The 21,309-nt window shown below is 39.9% G+C and overlaps 1 protein-coding gene across 2 annotated transcripts in view; it reads left to right on the top strand.

Moving 5' to 3' along the window:
• CFTR (CF transmembrane conductance regulator) overlaps positions 1-21,309 on the top strand; it is a 140,858-nt gene that overhangs the window by 67,524 nt on the left and 52,025 nt on the right. For both annotated transcript variants that reach the window (XM_075208975.1, XM_075208974.1), the window contains exon 11: positions 5,926-6,117. In XM_075208975.1, coding sequence (XP_075065076.1) covers positions 5,926-6,117 — 192 coding nt within the window. The remainder of the gene's footprint in view (positions 1-5,925; positions 6,118-21,309) is intronic.

Genomic DNA, 21,309 nt, shown 5'->3' with positions numbered 1-21,309 from the left:
ATATCAGGTATTGTGGCTGTAGACCTGAGGTTCCTTGGGTCGGGTATCAATAAATAGCAAATATAGATGAATTTGCAATTTTTGGTAATTTTTTGTAATTAATTTCCTTTTAATTTATCAGGTACTCCTGTCTTTAGTCAATGTACAGTAAATTAGTGATTTATAGGAAAAATGTAGTCCATATATTACACAGTCATTCCCCTGCTTACTGCTAGATAGTGAGGAAGAGGGAGGCAGAGAGAAATAAATACTGAAATGAAAGTGTACATATGACAGAATCAAACATAATACATAAGACAGTCTCATTGTTCCTTCAGTCTCATGAGTAATTGAAAGTGTAAAAGTTGATATTAACCAAGAGGGTGGTCTTTGCGGTGTTAGTAAGGTGGACTCTGTAGTGATATTTTTACTGTTTCCAACTTGCACATTTTCAAGTGCACTCACAAACGTAAGTGTATTCCCCTTTTATGGTGCATTTGCTCAAATAAAATTGCAGCGTGGCTCCGCATTTTTTGCGGTTTGTAATTGACTCTTTGGGGCATATTCAATTGTAGGCGGAACCGTTATTGCGGTAATAGTGCGCATAAAAACCGTTATTACGGTAGTTTTCTCGCTGGATTTCAGCTTGCAGCTCCCTGAGCCGCGAGCTGAAATCCAGCTTACTATTACTGTAAAAACGGTAATAGTTTTAACGCCGCGGGGACTTCAAAGAATTGAATATGCACCTTTGGGGTCTATTTTTAAACAGTGATCAGCCAAAAATCCAGGGAAAAATTTGGTTTTCTCCAGAAGATGTAATTTAAGGAAGGGTTAATCCTAGTGTAATCAGAGATTTCTCCAGCCTTAAGCTATTTTCCATTGAATAACACCATCTCCATAGACCTTTATGGAATCCGCAAAAGGACTCAACTCATTAAACGTCGAAAAGCTTTACTTGACTTTTCTAGCACCTGATGCCATATCAGGAGGGCGTTAGTAACATTAAGCCTTGACAGAGAGGATTAAAATCAGAGAAGCAAGAGCTTCTCTTTATCCCTCCACAGCAGGCTGCAGCTCCTCCCTACCTAAGCATTGATGTACGAATATGGGGACGTTTACCAGCGCATGCGCAATAGAAATACTAGGAACTGGACAGTCACTGCAGCACTTTGTTGCAGCATTATACCGCAGATGGGATCTTATCCTTTATTGCAGAGTAGGTGGTTTTTCGCAGAGGCTCGCCAGGCAGAAGCAGGATAATTCATTTTTAACGGTACAACATTCTATACAGAATGTTGGTTACCACAGAACACTGGCCACCAATGATATAGTGACCCCTTTGTGTGTATTTATCCCATGAATGAATGCAGAGTATGTAGAGTACAAGTAGCATGCAGTGAATTCAGTATGTGTCTAGTTGAATGAATGAACATGGGCTACAAAGAATGCATAGCAATTCCCAGCAGCATGAAATTAGTGCAACTTGCTTACAGTAAATGTCAGTTTATTTCCAGTAGAGTAGAATTTCACAAATTGTGTATAGCAAAGTTCACTGTGGGGAAGTGGCTGATAATGAAAGTAAAAGTTTACTAATATTCAATTGAGACAAATTGCTAGAGAAACTTTCAGACAGAGAGCGTCAGTCGGAGGCTCGATAGCTAATTGCAATACAGCCCTGCCACGTGTTGGTTCCATTTTTCTGGCTTTATATGGCTGTTCTGTAAACCCTTTTTGGAAGGTATTTATCAAATTTATAGTATATATAGCATTGCATATGAAGTTTTAGGGTCTTTTTACACAGGTCATTTTTTTTAAGTTGCATTTATACAAAAGCTGCTGTCTGTGGGCAACCTATCGCTTATGTTCAGTATACATACGGTCTATTTACTTAGGGGAAAAAAAAGTTTTACTAGAAGGGAAAGAAATTTCACACAAACATCCAAATTAATTTGTATCTACGTGCAAAATGTTCCTTTATTTGTATGACGTCCTGAAATTGCGCTAATTATTTCCAAAATGATTTATACTGTACACTTGTGCTTAAGCCCCTGACTTCCTGCTGACCTCAGACTGAAAGCAAAGATAAGGCTGGCATAACACTGATACATGTAACACCTTTCCTTGCATTTCTCAACTCATTGCTTTGATGAAGGTTGGCTACTAATTAACTAAGGAATTACAACTGCTGTCAAGTGTGACCTGTAGTCAATCATCCGATTATCTGCTTATGTGCTATCTGGGAATATGATTTTACAAGTTAATATGAGTAGTTGTTTGTCAAAGTGCGAGGTAGTAACATCTGACAAGGACAGTGCAGAGATTTTCTCACATAGTATTACATACCTCCCCGCATGACCTATTTCACCTTGTACACAATGGACTGCTTCCTTGTGCCACTCATTTTCCAAGAGAATTAACCTTTGGTATATTAAAAACACAACATGTAACATTAATTGTTTAATTAAATCCAGATTTTTGCAAGAATGTACTAAATAAGTAATAACTAGAATCTGATTGGTTGCTATAGGCAACATCTCCACTTTTTCAAACCCGCAGTTTAGTAAATATACCCCCAAGTCTCCTCCCTTCCCTAGTCTATTCTAAATGTTACCACCCCTCTTCCAAGTTCATGCAAAACAATCTACTGACCCCCAAACCAACATTGCAGTGTAATTGGATTATATAGCCCCACTAAGCACTAATTTCCATTACAATCTATCTGGAGCAGTATACAATTGGTGACATTCAACCTATCAAATTTTTATTTTCCTGTAGATTGTAAGATTGTGAGCAGGGCAGTCTTCCCCCTTTCTGTTAAACCCCAGTCTCATTTTATACATATATTTATTCCTAATTGTAAAGCACTCTGGAGTATGCTGGCACTACACAAATAACTGTTAATATATACATGATATAGTAAATATACGAAATAAGATGGGAGTTTATTTTTTAATGATCATTTTCTTTAATTAAACTATTATGTATCAGGTTGGTTTTTAACATTGTGTATTAAGGTTATTATATTTATTATAATGGTGCTTTTGTGCTATCTATACCTACTAGTAAATATGTACAGTGTGGTTTGTGTCACCATCATTTCCACATCCTATACTCAGCAGAACAAGCTATCTGCTTGCATTTTACAAATATTTTGCTGCACCCTCATTAAAGTTTTTTTTGCTTCTTATCTAAGTCCTATTAAGATATATCATTGTTGGATTGCCAGCCCAAATTTAGAATTCCAGCATGCTGATAATGAAGGTGGTATTTGCAATAAAATGAACCCATAAGGTTCAAACCCCATGAACAATTGATATTCATCACCATACATTAAAATAAATACATGTGCTTTCAAAATTTCACCAATACCCGTTGAACATGTTATTATATGATTGCATGTGTTGGTAGCATATTTATATAAAGTAAACTGTTTGACTTGGCAGCATATCACAGTGCCACCTTTCCACTTATCCTAAAACAAAGTAACTAACCGTAGTTATGCCCTCTTAGCAATCCCTGAGTAATGCCAAAAATTATGTGTGTTATTTACTATAGCACTATTATATAAGCACATGTGCAGCAACTCATTTGAGATGTAGGATGGGGAGGCGTTAAAAAGGGCTTTATAAGTGAGGGTAAACAACTTGAATTGTATTCTGGAGGGAATGGGAAGCCAATGAATGGAGGGAGTTGCAGAGAGGCACAGTGGAAGTGGAACGTCAGGAGAGGAAGATTAGTTGCAATGCCGCAATCCGCAGCACGGTGGCCAAATGGTTAGCACTTCTACCTCACAGCGCTGGGGTCATAAGTTCACTTCCCGACCATGGCCTTATCTGTGTGGAGTTTGTATGTTCTCCCCGCGTTTGCGTGTTTTTCCTCCGGGTGCTCCGGTTTCCTCCCACACGCCAAAAACATACTAGTAGATTAATTGGCTGCTATCAAAATTGACCCTAGAGGATCTCTCTCTGTCATTGTGTGTATGTTAGGGAATTTAGACTGTAAGCTCCAATGGGACAGGGACTGATGTGAATGAGTTCTTTGTACAGCGCTGCGGAATAAGTGGCACTATATAAATAAATGGTGATGATGATGATGATGATAGATTTCAGGGGGCAAAGTTTGTCAGGCAAGCCAGAGTAGAGAAGATTGCAATAATCAAGCAGTAGATGACAAGAGCATGGATGATGGTCTTGGTAGCATCAAGAGAGAGGAAAGGGCATATCTTGGCAATTTTGAGATGGTGGAGGTGACAGGATTGGGCAAGGGACTGGATGTGGGGAGAAAAACTGAGGACAGTGATGATCCCCAGGCAGAGCCCGTGGGGAACAAGGAAGAGGGCGACAACTTTAAGGGAAATTAGAGGAGCGGATGTGATGGTGGGCGGTGACCAATATTTTTCAGAGGTCCGATTTCCTCAGGAACAATCTGTATGTTAAGAAATTAGATATGCATGCAGTATGTTTTGCATGCCAGTCCAAAATGAACACAGCTTTCCAGTTTGTTGGCATTATGAAGGTTGTTTGCACATACAGTAATATATATCCCTTATATACAAAATATAATAATGTATTGTGGTGTCATATAAACAAGAGAGAATATTGTCTTGACAGTTATTAATAATGCCAAAAGTCCAATTTTTTATAAAAAGTAAATACAAATAGAAAATAAACATTAAATAAAATTAAAAGCAAATGTCATTGATCCACTTCTCCAGGCATGTGGAGATGCAAATCGACAATACGTAAAAATGAAAATATAGACGCATGTGCACACACTATTTGTGCATATATGTCATCATAAAATACATTTTACTATGCATAGCCATGGACACTGGCAGCAGGTCCTGCCATTGCCCCCTTATTACAGGCAATGTGACGAGAATCACACTGCCTGTATTTTCTGCTATCGGCAGTTATATGCGGCTTTTATAGTAAGTCTGTATTTTCTGCATGCTACTCATTGGCATATTACAGTCGGTGTTATTACTGTCGAAATTCTCCACTTCGTAAAAATGTACCCCCGTCCCCTTCTACTGATTATGCTCCTAGGCAGAGTGTAGGAATGCACTGTGCCCATACACAGCCTCACCACTAGCAAGACTGGTCTACACAGATGCCTGTGACACTTTTAGTACTGTCTGTTGAAAAACACTGGGGCATGTGCATAGATAGAGACATCGACAAGACATTCAGGATTTACACACACAGATAAATACATATGTCAGTCAAACTGCCAAACAGGCACAAAGAAAGAATACATAGTTAAAAGAATTATAAGCCAAGACATGTAAGATATTTTTAAAGGTATACTGGGATTCTTCCCCCTTCAACGTAAAGACTTACAAGATATTTAGTAATATATAATATTACTAAAATTAGTTAAGCTTCCTTTGCTAATGCAGAGATTTTCTGAAACCTGTCATTGTTAATCAAGTTCTTGATAACCAGTGTTGTGAAACTGAATTTAAGTAAGATTGTTCTTGGGACAGAAAATTCTGTACTATGCATCATGTATATTTCTAGCTACACCTTACAGAAGTAACACAAGGACATACAGAGACAGCTGCTTTGTACAGTTCAGTTTTGATGGGACTAAAACCGCACAATTTTAACTCCAACAAGCCTCCATAATAGATGTCATTACTTGAGTTTTTACAGTATATTTGTCTTATTTTTATTAATTGCTAGATTTGTCCTTACATTGAATGTCTTCTTTAGTATAGTTTAGTCCCTGATTGATTTATATAATAATACTTGGCCCAATACCTAAATAAAGATACATACATAGTAAGTAGGTAATTGCTCTGTGAAGCTGTAATGTGATGCTATAGGCAAAAACATTTTACATATGAATGTTGCCTTATCCCTTTTTATAATGAAAGTTGCCTTACCCCATTGTGTCATGACACTACTGCTAATTGTATGTATGGTGTATATTTCATTGCAGACATCTCTTTTAATGATGATCATGGGAGAATTGGTACCAACGTCAGGGACAATAAAGCACAGTGGAAGGATATCATTTTCTCCTCAAGTCTCCTGGATCATGCCTGGGACCATCAAGGAGAACATAGTGTTTGGAGTTTCTTATGACCAGTACAGATACCTGAGTGTCATTAAAAGCTGTCAGCTCGAAGAGGTTTGTGGGTTTTGTTTTATACAATTGCTGTTTCTATGTCAATACTCCTTTTTATTTGATTTATTGTATTTTGTTTGATGTTGTAATAATAATAATAATCATCATTGATAATACATATCAGTTAAAGTATGTTTTAAACAATGGAGCTTTAGCCACATTTTCATTTTTCTCTCAGAATTTTATGAAAGTATCAGCAATCTATTCACTTATCTGTCTGCCTCACTGATTAAACTCTTTTGCTTACTGTTCTTAATAGTTCATGCCATAGTTCAATAAAATATAGGTAAACACCATGAGTATATTTTTGTTAATACATACCCTGAGTGGGTTCTGCTTCAGTTGTCATATAATGCGTTATTAAGCAATGACATGAACCTTTTAATACAACTATCAGGTTCCCAGGGGCGGTGCTAGGGTTCTCGGCGCCCTAGGCAAAATTTTGCCGCCGCCCGCACCCCCCGAACCCCTAACACACTAAATAAAAAAAAAATAGATTTTACTTACCTTTTCTTCCTCTAGCTGCTCCTCGCAATGCATGCTGAGAGGGGAGAGGAGGGGGGAATAACTTTATTCACACTGTCTATCAGTGACAGACAGTGTGATACCTCAGAGGCGCCGCTGGACAGACTATCACACGATCACTGACGTCAGGTGTGCATCTCTCTCGTGCCGCTGAACCGCTGACTAGATTAGAAAATCTAGTCAGCGGCACCCTGCAGGTCCCCGCGCCCTAGGCAACTGCCTAAGGTTGCCTAATGGGAGCGCCGGGCCTGCAGGTTCCTCAGTAAGGAGCATTGAATATCACTTTTCGTCACTGTTGGGCCTGATTAATTAAGGAATGTCCCGTTAGGTGCCGTATTTTGTGTGAAATTGCTCTGCCATACTCAGATACAGAATATACACCAGTGAACACAAGTGCATGCAATTTAAATTTGACCGCAAATGTCACTTCCGACAGCCTAGGATTTCAAGGGCAGTAATATAATTTTATATTAAAAGTATTTCTTATTAATGATTATAGTATTGACAAATAATTAATGTATTGAATTTTTTTTCCTGTGCCTTCTGATGATACTTTATATTGCACATATGCATACGGCAAGAGGCATATAACCAGATCATACTTTTACCTATAGTCAAATGGAAACGTTTCTTCATATACGCTTGTACTTGCATACGGGAGTACGTACATGCAATTTTTGTCCGTTTTAAAAATAGCACAAATTAGCGTTTCTTGATGAATCAGCCCATGTTGTGTTCAAGTATTTAAAGGTCAGTACCTATGAACTACACATTACTTCTTTTTATTACACTTTGCTATTTGGAATGTCAGTGTTCAGTATTGATCTCAGCAGTATACTTTACTCTTGACTAAGCATATGATACAATATGCTGCCTCATCTTTTGTTTTTAAACTGTTACACAGAGAGCTGCAATTTACAACTTATGCCTTTCTTTACTGGTAATAAATTTAGTACGTCTCCTAGCCAAGCATTTGATAAGGTATATTCATCAGTGTTTATTGATGAATGGATCCTTTGAACCGTCACCTGTATTAGGTTACATTACAGGCAGAAAATGAGTTAACAGAAACCAGTACCGATCTCCACTTTGATTTGGGACGATTTTATTTTGGAAATGTTCAAAACATAACTGGGAGTAAACCTGGCACAGAAAGAACATTCTTCAAGTGGAATAAGCATTTGTTATCAGATACAATGTGCCAAGAAACTCACTTCTTGATGTATGGACTGTAATAAGAGTGTTGATTTAAGTAATATTGTAGTTTCCAACTTCCAGATTTGTCCCTCGATTCTCCTGTCACTTGAAATATCCATATTTGTAGTTCTGATTATCTGAAAAGTACAATTGAATAGAGTATTCTGTATATCGGTTGTATTTCTCACTTTTCATATTCAATGGGCTTTGTAAAGCAATATTTATTGAAGGAGAGTAGTTAAAAAACAAAACAATCGCATTGCCATGTACAGATTTGTGGTCACACAGGCTGAATTCTAGTGGAGTGCTTACTGCTATTTGTTTCATCACTCATTTCTCATTTTGTTTCTTATTAATGCATTTCAATAACTGGTTTGATACATTTATTCCTTTCTACCATACCTGATCCCAATGGTGTAAGACATAATGAATTATGACATACTTTCTAACATGTAAATCCCCAGCAGCGGGACAGGGGAAGTGGCAACAACATGATGGGGGTGTGGTCATATCTCGATGGGGGGCCCCAGAGGGCTGCCTAGCGCTGTGAAACGCTAGGCTGCCTAATAGCTACCTCACATCCCTCAACATTCCCACACACAGGACAAACAAGTCCCTGGGCGGGATAGCGGAATAGTGTCCTAAATTTTGGACTGTTCTGCTGAAATCGGGACAGTTGGGAGGTATGTTATGAGGCCAATAGTTTTACAGAGATAAGGAATGTGGGAAGGCATAGCAAATACGATATGGCAGGGGGAAGACTGTACACATTTTCAGTAAACATGTTATGATTGGAGCTGAGTGTCCCAAGAGCTACCTAGACTAAACTACTAAGACATTTGTTATGTGGTACATACAGTCTTGTAACACTCTTACCTGTTCCACTTCCGGTTAGCGGTTCCCATGACTCGGCTGCCGGGGAGGACTGTTTGAATTTTCTTTCTATATAAACTCGGCACTGACACTTACTCAGTGTCTGTGCAACTTTGACTCCTGTATCCTCTGGGTGCCCCTCTCACTGCGAGTGTGTACTGCTGCTGGATCCTCTGTGTACCGTTCCTGCCTTGTTTGACTTTGTTTGCTGGTTCCCCTGTGCGCTGTTCCTGGTCTATCTGCTAATTTTTTGCTTTGTAGTATGAATGGATTGTGTTTTGTATTTTGAATGCTGCACAATAAAACTTAAGCATTAATCTGATTCATCAGTCACAGTACAGCAGATAACTAAAATAATGGTGTGTCCTCAATACACTTTGAACACAGCAGGCCCTGTCTAAACCCTCTACATACCGGGACTGATGCTGAGTTTGAACGCATTTGTGTAAAGAGACCACAGAAAATGTGTTCACAAAATAAGCGCAATTTGCATGAATATGCAAAGTAGGACAAATGGCAAGATGCATGCAGCTCTGCACCAGTAGCTTTTGTGCCAGGTTTGCATCAGGTATAAATCAGACAGTTTACATCCACTTTGTAAAAAAACTTTTTGGGTTTGATAGTGAGATATGCATTTGCTCTTGAATACAGCAGATATAACTCGTTCTCTTGTATGAATTAAAAATTTTTTTGCTAAAAGATGTGAATCCGCAATCAGCCAATCAGAAGCGGCTAGCTAGTGTTGTCATCATCATCATCAGCGTATTTGCACCTGCTCTCAGGTATCCACAAGTGACATGGCTACAGACACACATGTTTGCTTCTCTGTGTGGATCTGCATCTGTTTGCAAGTACGTGAACCCATCCTTACTGTACCTGATTTATGTTAGACCGCTAATTCCCTCTTCCTTCCCACCTCTCCAGTCACTAGCAGGCGCAAGTGTCAGATGCAAGCAAATCTGAATTTCTGCACATGCGTGCGCCTTGTTTTGTGGGCAGGCGCAGTACAAATGTTACGCAATTGCTTTTTATGCAAACGGACGTACGTCCAACTCAGCATCAGGCCCACAGAGTCTATCGTTAGCACAGATCTTGGATGAGGGGTAGAAGCACTATGTCAAAGCCATAAACTTACAATGAATTGGATTGTTCTAAAACTAGTATTTGGTCTTGATATTAGATTTCTTTTGTGATTCAAATAGTCTCATTTCATTTTCCGCTGTATTTTGCAATATGCTTTGTCGTTAGTGTCCTTAGTATTGTATGCACTAATGATACAGTTGTGTTATTACAATAACACTGTTGCTGTATCATAACAAGCAGCAATATTGGAAAATGACATAGCTAAAAAAAACTTAATCCAATTTGTGCAGACATCCAATACTGCCAAATCCTTTTAGGGTGTGTTTGCACAGGCATCTTCCATTCGTCATGGAATATGTGACGTTACATAGTCAGGAAAACGTCCAGGTACACAGTTCATAAAAAAACTAAATTGGCAGCAACTAACCATAAAAAAAGACATTTTGGGATTAAATGAGTAAAATCTGCTCATGTACACATATTGTTAATGTACTAACCAGTTTATGTATTTCTTAAATGGTGCAAATAATTAGGCCTAGATAAAGTACAAGGGATATAATTCCCATGGGAATTAAGACCTGTGCTGACCAGGGTAAGGCTGGTTCCCACTATGACAGTGTGACCCTACACTGCATGTCTCTTTATTACAATATTTGTAATACAAATAAACAATTTTATTGATTTACTTATTAAGCTGGACTCTGGGATTTATAAAAATATCCTTCCTAGGTATGTCTCAAATTTCTATTTTGTAGCCTGTGTTGATAATGTCCCATACCCAGCTAACCTGAGTGGTGAGTTTCCAAGCAATTCAAGATCCTGTCACCCAACAGATTCTCTAGAGATTGCGTCAACCCCCTGTCATGAGGAATTTTTCAGATGTCCTCCTTCTTTATACCTGAAGGGAAGATAGGACTGTTTCAAAGTATTACTCCCATACAGTCCAGGGTATTTACCTCTTGTGATTTTCTGAATCATCAAGTCGAGCTTATCACCAAAAAGTATAATACCCTCAAAGAGAAGGGTTATCTGATTTATTCTTGGACTGCGGGTCTGCCAGTCAAGACTGCAGCCAAAAGGACTCTTCTAGCTACCACTGTAGATGCCACGCTCCTGGCAGAAAGTGTAACTAAATCTAAAGATGCTTCACAAAAGAAATCAACCCCTTTCTTCGTAACATTAATATTTCTGAGTAAGCAATCCTTATTACCTATATCATGGACTTCCTTAGCAGAGTATCAGTCCAAATTCTATGTGCTCAAGACACTGTAGATATTTCCACTTGATAAGAAATTACACTTGTATCACATCTAATGAGCATAGAGTAGAGGATACTCTTCTTTAAACCTTGAAATGGCATAAAAGATTTTATCATCCAATCCACCAATACTTTAAACTTCTCAAGAGGTTGCACAGAATTTACTAAATTGAGGAATAAAATCTCCACATACAGCTTCTTTATAGTCCTTAGCTAGTTCCTTCACATGCTCTACAACATGACTGTAAACTTGACTCCTCTTCTTTCCTCCTACAGGCTCTGAAAGGGTACTAAGAACAGAAGAAAAATAGTAACTAACTTGAGATAGCAAAATAGCACCCCTGACTAGGGGCTTATCTAGGTTCGGTGCTCTTTAGCCTTTTTGGGGCAGGTTCTGACTCCATAGTCTTTGGCTGTGTGCACTGCTGGCTGCTGTACACAAACAGGCCTCCTGTACGCATCCCCTGCCAATACATGCACTGTCTGACCTGGAAGTGACATTGGTGCAGCTTTCCGATGATCTGCATTGTGACTACCATCTGAAACAGTGTTTAAATATCCCGTGATTGCTGCCTATGGCAGCAACTTGTGGCCCAGGGAACTAACACTGCCCACGTTTAGCATTTCCCCTGGCAGCGACAATGGGACTCTCCGACTCCCTTCAGAAACACTTCCTGGTATACATGTGCACAAACATAAAACGGAATCTTTCTACACCCTTGGCTCTACTTTATCCTGAACCCATCCCTCTGCCTAGGGTAGTTTGGTAGTTATCACTCGTCACTTTTATCAAATATTTTCTTAACTATAATTTAGAAAGGATACATTTTCCATTTAATTTTTTTCTATCTGTTTAAATTTGTATTTAAATCTAAGTTACTGAAGGTAACTGTACAAATGTTCTATATTCTATAACAAGACCAAGCAACAATAACACATTCACAGGATGTAAATTAAGTCTTATGTTTTTTAAAATAAATCTTTACAGCTATAAAATATCTTCCACAGTCACTGCAAATCTGGGGATAAATGTATCAAGCTAAGAGTTTTCTAGCGGGTTTGAAAAGTGGAGGTGTTGCCTATAGCAATCAATCAGATTCCAGCTGTCATTTTGTAGAATGCACTAAATAAATGATAGCTAGAATTTGATTGGTTTTTCAAACCCGCCAAAAAACTCTCAGCTTGATACATTTACCCCCTGGTATACAAGATTTGTGTGCTGTGTTCAAATATTTACTGTTATTAATTAAATGTCCCTAATCTGCTCATAAAACAGTTTATATTATTTGCTGTGTGTAAATCCTCAATAATGCAACATGACTTATTATTTTTATACTGCATTTTTGCTGTTAGCAGGTCATTTCCCTAATTGCAATATAGATCAATCTTTACTGACAGTTTTACAGTGACAGCTCCCTATGACCTTCTGTAAGTTATGTTAATTGGACAATATAATGAAAATGGCATTAATTTAACTTATTGAATATTTGTATGGATGTTCTTGCTACATAAAACTAGAAGTAGCAGAGTATACCTAATTTACTTGGATTTGAAGACCCATTTCATTAGGAGGAAAGGAATCAATTCAATCCTCTACATTAGTCCTGCCTCTTCTTCTTAGTGAAAGTCCACAAAGGTTGACTTATACCACTTTCATACTGCCGCCCCTGCAATATCCCGGGTTTTTGAAGCCGGGTTTTTGCAGGGTCTCGGAGCGTCCCAGCTCAGAAACACCATTCATACTGCACCTCGGACCCGGGAATTTCCCGGGTTGACCCCATTCATACTGCACAAGTCTGTGCCCTGGCAATTTGTGGGAGTCATCACCAGAGCAGTTTTCATTGGCTGAAAAACGGTGATGTCATTGAAAGGTGACTGGTTTGTTGACGCATAAAGATGATGCAAAAGTGGGTGGTGATTGTTTACCACATTACTTTTCATCATGGCCGACGACTCACTTTTGTGTAGCCCAGAGTTCATGTTTGCTAGTATTTTTTTGCTGTTTTATGCAGCAAATGAGAGTTTGCTGCAGCTGCTGACACTGTGCACTCTAGCACAGTCCCAGTTCAGGAGGAGGAAGGCGAAGTTTATGGCACAACAGAAGAAAACTCGGTGTCTGTATATGTGCAGGAGGAGAGCGTTTCTCAGGGCCAGCATTGCCTCAATTTTGAGATTCAGTGCTGCCAGTAACCGAACCATGCGTGCCAGAGAGCGTAGCCACGGAGAAGCTTTCTGGTCTACTGCTGTTTGAGGAACAGCAGTGGATGCAACACTTCAGAATGTCACGTGGGACATTTAACTATGTGCTGGACCTTATTACCCCAGCACTTTCCAGGAAGGCCACTAACTTTGGGAAACCTATTCCCCCATGTAGGCGCCTTTCTATTATGCTACCCCTGGAGAATACCGGACAATCTCCTGCTTGTTTGGAGTGGGGATATTCACGGTGTGCACTCTAGTGCATGAAGTCACCGCGGCATTGCTGGAAGCCCTGTATCATCGCTTCATCTCCTTACCGCAAGGTCAGCGCCTGGATGATACAATTGCAGGATTCCTGAAGCGTGGGTTTCCACAGTGTGCTGGAGCCATAGACGGGACACACATCCCCATCATTGCCCCCACAGACAACCATGCGGATTACTACAACCGCAAAGGCTGGCATTCCATCATTCTGCAGGCTGTGGTTGACCACAACTATTGGTAAGCATTTTTTATGGGTTTTTTTATGTGACTGTGCCATGTGTAATGCGTATTGTAAAACATATTTATATATGTTTTTTTTTATGTTAGTTTCACAGATGTTTTCATCGGGTGGCCTGGACGTTCCCATGACGCCAGAGTTCTAGCAAATTCGGACCTTTACCAAATTGCTGAGGAAAGACAAGATGGCTGGCTGTTCCCTAGAGAGGTAAATATAGGTGTAATGTTGTATGATGTTTTTGTAATTGAAGCTTATATACTATTGTTTGCTATCAATATTGTATGTATTTACTGCCCCTTTTTATATACAGATGTACCACTTGCAAATTGCATTTTCACCATATAGTACCAAGTGTACAGCGTTATTTGACCAATATTTTTAACATGGTGACGTGAAACTGCATGTTTTTATTTACAGAAATCTACGTTTGTTGATGGTGTGGAGATACCGGTACACATCATTGGGGATGCTGCTTACCCTTTGAGGCGCTGGCTGATGAAGGGGTTCACTCAGCAACATCACCTGTCTCAGGAACAGATCCGGTTTACACATACCCTCAGCTCTGCTCGGATGGTGGTGGAAAATGCTTTTGGGCGCTTGAAAGGACGTTGGCGCTGTCTATTGAAGCGCATTGACATTGACACCAAGCTTGTGCTGCTTGCTGTATTTTACATAACATTTGTGAAATTCAAAAAGAGCAATTTCTACCTGAGTGGAATGTGCAGGAATCTGAAATGCCAGTGCTGTCAGTGGACTCCAGTACTTTTGAAGGAGAGCGCACCAATACCTCTGCTGAACTTATTAGGACCACCCTCACTGCCAATTTGTCCTCACTTGTTTGAATGTACCACACAAATGTAAAAATAAAAAGTATATGTTTATTTCACATATTGTATTTTGTTTTGTACATATTTCCTCATATGTCTCTTCACAAAAAAATATAAAATGACACAATATAAAAGTGCTTACTTGCATGTAGAAAAAAATAAAATATATACATAAGTAGTAAACCGAAGACACAAATGTGCCCAAACAGTAAGTGCAAATTTGCTTTTCACGTTATATATATATATATATATATATATATATATATATATATGAGAAGCTAACGGTGTGATTCCAGATCACACGTAACATACATGATAACAATTAACTGTGAAACATTTGACCATAAAACATGATTATTACAATTGCCTATATTGTGGCATTTCTGGTGGTGGAGTGGTTTGGAGTGGAAAACCCGTTGGGTATTCTATGTTGGGGTTACCCATAGGTTGAGCATGTTGTGTATTCTGTACCGGGTTTGGAGGGTTATTGTTGCCTAACATGGGTTGCCCCCGCTGGTACATAGGATAATGTAATAATAATAATGGATAATTCTGGGACCCTTACTCTTCTCTCTATACACCTCCTCCCTGGGTGAACTCATCAGCTCCTTTGGCTTCAGCTACCACCTTTACGCTGACGACACTCAACTATACCTCTCCTCTCCTGATCTCTCTACCTCCCTCCTCTCTAGGGTGTCCGCCTGCCTCTCTGCCATCTCCTCCTGGATGTCCTCTCGATTCCTCAAACTTAACCTTGCCAAAACTGAGCTCATAGTTTTTCCTCCCTCTCATACCCCATCCCCTTCTGACCTCTCCATCACTGTCGACAATACCTCTATCTCGCCTGTCCCCCAACTTCGCTGCCTTGGTGTCATCCTCGACTCCTCTCTCTCCTTTGGCCCCCACATCCTCTCTCTTGCTAAATCCTGCCGCTTCCAGCTGCGCAACATCGCTCGCATCCGGCCCTTCCTCTCCCAAGATGCCACCAAATGCCTTATCCACTCTCTGACCATCTCCCGCCTGGACTACTGCAACCTCCTCCTCACTGGCCTCCCCCACTCTCATCTCGATCCCCTTCGATCCGTCCTTAACGCTGCAGCTAGGCTTATTTTCCTCTCTCGCCGCTCCTCTTTTGTCTCCCCCCTCTACCTAGCCCTTCACTGGCTCCCATTCCCCTTCAGAATCCTCTTTAAGCTCCTCACACTCACCTACAAGGCCCTCGCCAACTCCACTGCGCCCTACATTTCCACCCTCCTCTCTATTCATGCTCCATCCCGCCCTCTCCGTTCTGCCTCTGACCGTCGCCTCTCTTCCCCCCTTATAACCTCCTCCCACGCGCGTATCCAAGACTTCGCCCGCGCTGCCCCCCTCCACTGGAACAAGCTCCCTCCCTCCATCAGAACTTCCCCTAATCTGTCCAGCTTCAAACGGGCCCTAAAAACCCACCTTTTTCTTAAAGCCTTTCTGTCTCCCACTTAACTTCCTACCTTATCTTCTGCCTCTGTCCCCCTACTCTCCCTCTCTCCCCTGCGTCTCTCTGTCTGTCCACCCCTCCCCTTAGATTGTACGCTCCTCTGAGCAGGGCCATCTCTCCTCCTGTTTCCACCACTTCTAACTCTGCTCTCCAGCTACTTAGCCCTCCTCCTGAAAGGTCCTCCACCCCACGTCCACTTTCGCTCCCTCCTCCTCCCCCCTGGGGGTCTCCCTGTCTTCCGCGCCCCCCTTCTTGGGCCCCGTCGTTTTCGGATCCTCCCTCCCCTTTCCCCGCCCTCTCTAGCTGTGCATTGAGCGTACTGAGTTGCTGTGTTTACTGTACTGTGCTGTCTCCCATTGTATTGTGATTTTGTTTGTCTCTGTACGGCGCTGCGGATGCCTTGTAGCGCCTTATAAATAAATATTAATAATAATAATAATAATAATGTCCGTCATAATAATAAGGACTTGAAGGAGGTGCCTGCATCCGTGAGAGGAGTCTGTCCATGAATCCCATAATACACTCACGATTTTCGCGTAACACGCGTTCCTGCATGTTCATGATTTGCATGAGGAAAGAGTCCTGCAGTTCCCGCTCATTGTCCATGAAACGCTGCAGTTGTGTATTCTCGTGTTCCCTCATGGTGCTGTCCATCTCACGCAGTTGATCCATCATGACAGTTGTCATTGTTTTAGTTGCTTGGTCCATTTTGTTGGGCCTTTTGCGTTTTTTAGGAACGTTGTAAACTGTACGTAGAAAAAAACACAGTAAAACTTACATTAGAATAAATAATACGGCAGAACAAAAAAGCAGTGTTGTAAGCTGATATGTGCTTGAGGCCTCCTCCCTCTTGCCCAGTAGTTTTGCACTGCAACATATGCGTGTTAATGTTTTAATACTTTGGAGTGTATTATATTTGTCTTTTGGGCTTTTTGTTGATATAGTTCTCTTTTTAAAGTTATGTAGAAACATTGGTGTTTGGTTTGCATTTATGTTGATATACTTCTCTTTTTTTTACAGTTATGTTCAAACATTTTTTTATTTTTTTAAAGTTACGTAGATATATTTTTTGGTATTTGGCTTGCATTTCGGTTAATATAGTTCTCTGTTTTTGGGACTTTTGTTTATACAGTTCTTTTTTTTACCAATTATGTAGATATAAATGTATGTATATATGGTTGGTTATTATGTGAGATTATTAAAGATACTTACTGTTGGAGCGTAAACTGGGACCTGGCGTAGTCTTTGACACCGGCACTGGTTCTGGCTGCGTTTCTTGCGAAGTCTCTGTAACGACTTGCGCAGCAGGGAATGGCTGTGAATCGTTCAATTCCTCCCAAGACATGTTGGTGTCATCTGTTGTGGCAGAGCACTCCAGTTCTGGGGTGTCTTCAATAGAATCTTCTATTATTATCGTTGCGGTCTCGCTTGTCTGTGTGCTCTCTGGTGGTGTTGGTATAGCCGCATCCACATTGCTAGAAGATGACAGTGCAATTGGATTTGTCAGAGGAGAATGTCCAAAGACCATATTGCACTGGTCATAAAAGGGCCAGTCCATTCTTTCAGCGCCACTTTTGCGCCTGTTGTGGTCATGGACTTTAGTGTACTGCTTCTTCAGGGACTTCAATTTGTTCAGGACTTGTTGCTGTGTCCTCTTTATGCCACGTTGTGTAAGTATTTTGGCAATGTTGTAGTACACAGTCCCAGTCGCTTGCCTTCCAATTTCTTCCTCCCCTCTGACATTCAGGAGCTCACGCACCTCTTCCTCCATCCAGTGTGTCATAATTGCTATAAATAAACACTATTTTTGTAAACTATTAAAAGCAATTTTCTCACTAAAAAAACGCTTCTGCTTCAGCTTTAGCTTGAGACCACCATCCACTATCTCTCCTAAAAAGCTTCTACAATGTTCCACGGGCCTCCAACGATGACATCATCCTCCAGAGACAGGCAGACAGCCAATCAGCATGTTTTCTGTGCAACCCGGGTTGAAAAACCCGGGTTGCACCATTCATAGTGCAGGCGACCCGGGTCCGACCCGGGAATTACCCCTCGATAAATCCCGGGTTGAAGACCCGGGTTTTTAGACCCGGGATTTTGGACTTGTACCATTCATACTGCACCAAGACCCGGGTCGTTTGAGCTCGCCCCGGCAAAAACCCGGGATTTTGGTGCAGTATGAATGGGGTATTATTCTTTACAATCTGCACCAGCGTTGCTCAATTATTAAGATATCACTTTAGTTACAGTTTTCCTTTTATTACACACAGCAATGAGATTGTTGACTTGTTAAAGCTTTGTTCTTTTTTCTCCATTATTAATACTTTGTGATTGTAACAGGGGTGTGTGTACAGTCTGAAAATGAATGATATTGTATTGGGACTGTTATTGCAACTTCCCATACTAACACTTATGGGTATATTTACTAAACTGTGGGTTTGAAAAAGTGGAGATGTTGCCTATAGCAACCAATCAGATACTAGATATAATTTATTTAGCACATTATTTAAAATGACAGCTAGAGTCTGACTGGTTGTTATAGGCAACATCTCCACTTTTTCAAACTGGCTGTTTAGTAAATATACCCCCAGGAGAGGTATTAAGAAAATAGAAAAAAGCCACTACGTTCACGGTAATGGAAGAACTGTATGATGTATGTTTGGTACATGCTATAGAGTGTATTAAGTATCAATCAGCAAGTGAATTATCAATCACATATTCAAGAAAACACCTGATATCTGATTTGTGAGTTGATTTTTTGCCTCCAAATATGTAAAATACAACCTTGATATATAGTAGTTGGTAAATGGTCTTTCTCAATGCATTGCATGATCTCTTATCAGTAAACATTTTACTAGTCCTATATGCCAACATTAGTCATCCAAATAGAGTGCTAATGAGTGTCATTTTTATTCTTTGGGAATGTGCTCATTTGTTTACTCAGGTAAGGGAGTATAATAAATTAAATCAAATGCCACCAAAGAGCCTTGTTATTTTACAAAAAAAAAAAACAAGTACATCAGTTATTACTCCTCTGTGAGCGAAGGGCAAGATGACCTTTATGTTCCACGGAACAATAGTCAATAGATTAGGTATTTTCAGCCATGAAGTGCTCAGCATCTGACACATACATCTCTTGCGAAATTCATATACTTTGAGGCATGTTGTAATTTTTGCATGCTTTTAAAGTAATGTATCCAGTTTTTATTACCTTGCATGACATCTTTCTTTTATCTGGATTTGCACAGAGGATATAATTTATATAACAAAGAGTGTGCATTTATCTAATAAAATAAAAAGTTTCTTATCTAGTTTTATAGTTCAGTGTTCATTTGTGTAGTGTGACTGTGGGATAGCATAGGTGTTAGCAGCACTATGTTTATGGGTAAACACAGTGGAACCCCAGTGTGGGGTGATGATTTTAATGGCTGCTACGCTGTATAGACTGTAGATGTAGGGTTGCACTATTCAGTAAAATGCATTCATCAATTGTATTCCTTTTAATGCCTCCTCTCCTGCTGTTTGGTGTATACCTGCCACCCACTTCTCAGGTGAAACCATGAAGCAGAGTATGCTGGATGGAAGGACATAGCACAACTTGTTGATTAAATATAAGTAATTGATTGCACATTGTTTCTATTTCCTTAGCCTAATGAGCCTCATCAATACAGGTATACACTGCTGTGTTTTCTCCACTTATTTTTATGCTTCAATAACCCCAAGTGAATTAAATAATTATTACTAAATGTTTTTTTCTCAAAACATCAGTTATATAATTCAACGCATATTATTGCAATTTTTAATAAAATCAAAAAAACATTGAGTTATCATTTCAAGCTTTATTGTCAATGGGTAGGAAAAACTGAAGTAATGAGCATTCTTACCCAGGGAATCTGACACCTACCTGGTTGTAAGCGTCATGTGATGGCCTCACATTTAATCATGTGCCACCCTTGTTGGGTAGGTACATTCACTGCTTCAGCTTTTTTTTTTTGTCTTCGGTAGTAAGTGCAGCGCCTGGCTTGAGGTGAGTTCAAACCCAATAGAGAGTATGACCCTAATTATACATTTCACAAATTTAAATAGTCCTAGGCAATAATACTCCAAAACTAATTAATTCACAGTCCTAATCAATGTTGCATCAAAATGATCTCAGTATTTAAATGCCAAAACAATGACTGGTCAATACACTACAAACCAAACAGTAAGTGGTCAGGTTATGTATAGGACTGCCACTGCTGAATATTTATCATCTCTATGGACAACAGTCATGTGTGGTGCAGTATTAACCAGCAACAAAATATAGAATAGTACCTGTTAAATATACAAAGCCTAGTGTCCCCAGTATTTGTGACACTTAAGGGCATCATGTAGAGTTCTAAAGCAAAGACATAAATTGCATTGGAAAGAAGACACATCTTACACAGGTATGTTGTGCCAGACTCATCTAGGCTGCTCATCATCATTATCAGATTGTAACTTACACCAGTGGTCGAGCATCCACAAGTCTCCTGTCTCCTGACAGACACATGTATGTCTGAGTCTCAGTTTAAATAGGTCGCATTTGCTCCGAAATGCATTCACACACTCCCCTCTTCCTGCCTCTTCCATCGTAAGGTGCCGCAAGCAGCCCTAAGCACAAGATGTGACTCAGTTTTTGTGGACTGGTGCCGAGGTAAAATGCGTATTATACTTAGCATATCTTATACTTTGCACCCAACTCTAAGTAAGCCCCTAATTGTTAGCGTTGGTGAGACTATTTACCTTCTTAAATATTATGTACTTGTTTGTTTGATTGTTTATGTAATAATAGTAAGATAATAATACTAATTGTTAAACCAAAGCGAGGAAAGGTTGGTAAAAGGAATTGGAAGAACAGAACCCAGAGAACCCAGATGAGCAAGATCATTTTTAAACCATTTTAATGGATTTCCATGTAACCATTTAGTATCTTTCCCCTTTTTTTTAGTTCTCACTATACTGAAAAACAGTCATTCTTATTAGTTCAATATGTATGCACATTAGTTCAACTAATGGCATTGCTGACTCAGAGCACTGGAGGCATGGGTTTGATTCTGAGCAGGGCTATATCTGTGAGGAGTTTGTATGTTCTCCCCGTGTTTGCGTGGGTTTTATCCGGGTGCTCCGTTTTCTTCCCACGCTCCAAAAACATACTTGTGGGTTAATTGGCTTATGACAAAATTAACTTGAGTGAGTGAGTGTGACCGTGTGCTAGATTGTAAGCTCCACTGGGGCA

This window comes from Mixophyes fleayi, chromosome 4 (genome assembly GCF_038048845.1).
Source record: "Mixophyes fleayi isolate aMixFle1 chromosome 4, aMixFle1.hap1, whole genome shotgun sequence".
Classification (NCBI taxonomy): Eukaryota; Metazoa; Chordata; class Amphibia; order Anura; family Limnodynastidae; genus Mixophyes; species Mixophyes fleayi.
This window is presented reverse-complemented; position numbering and strand designations above follow the sequence as displayed.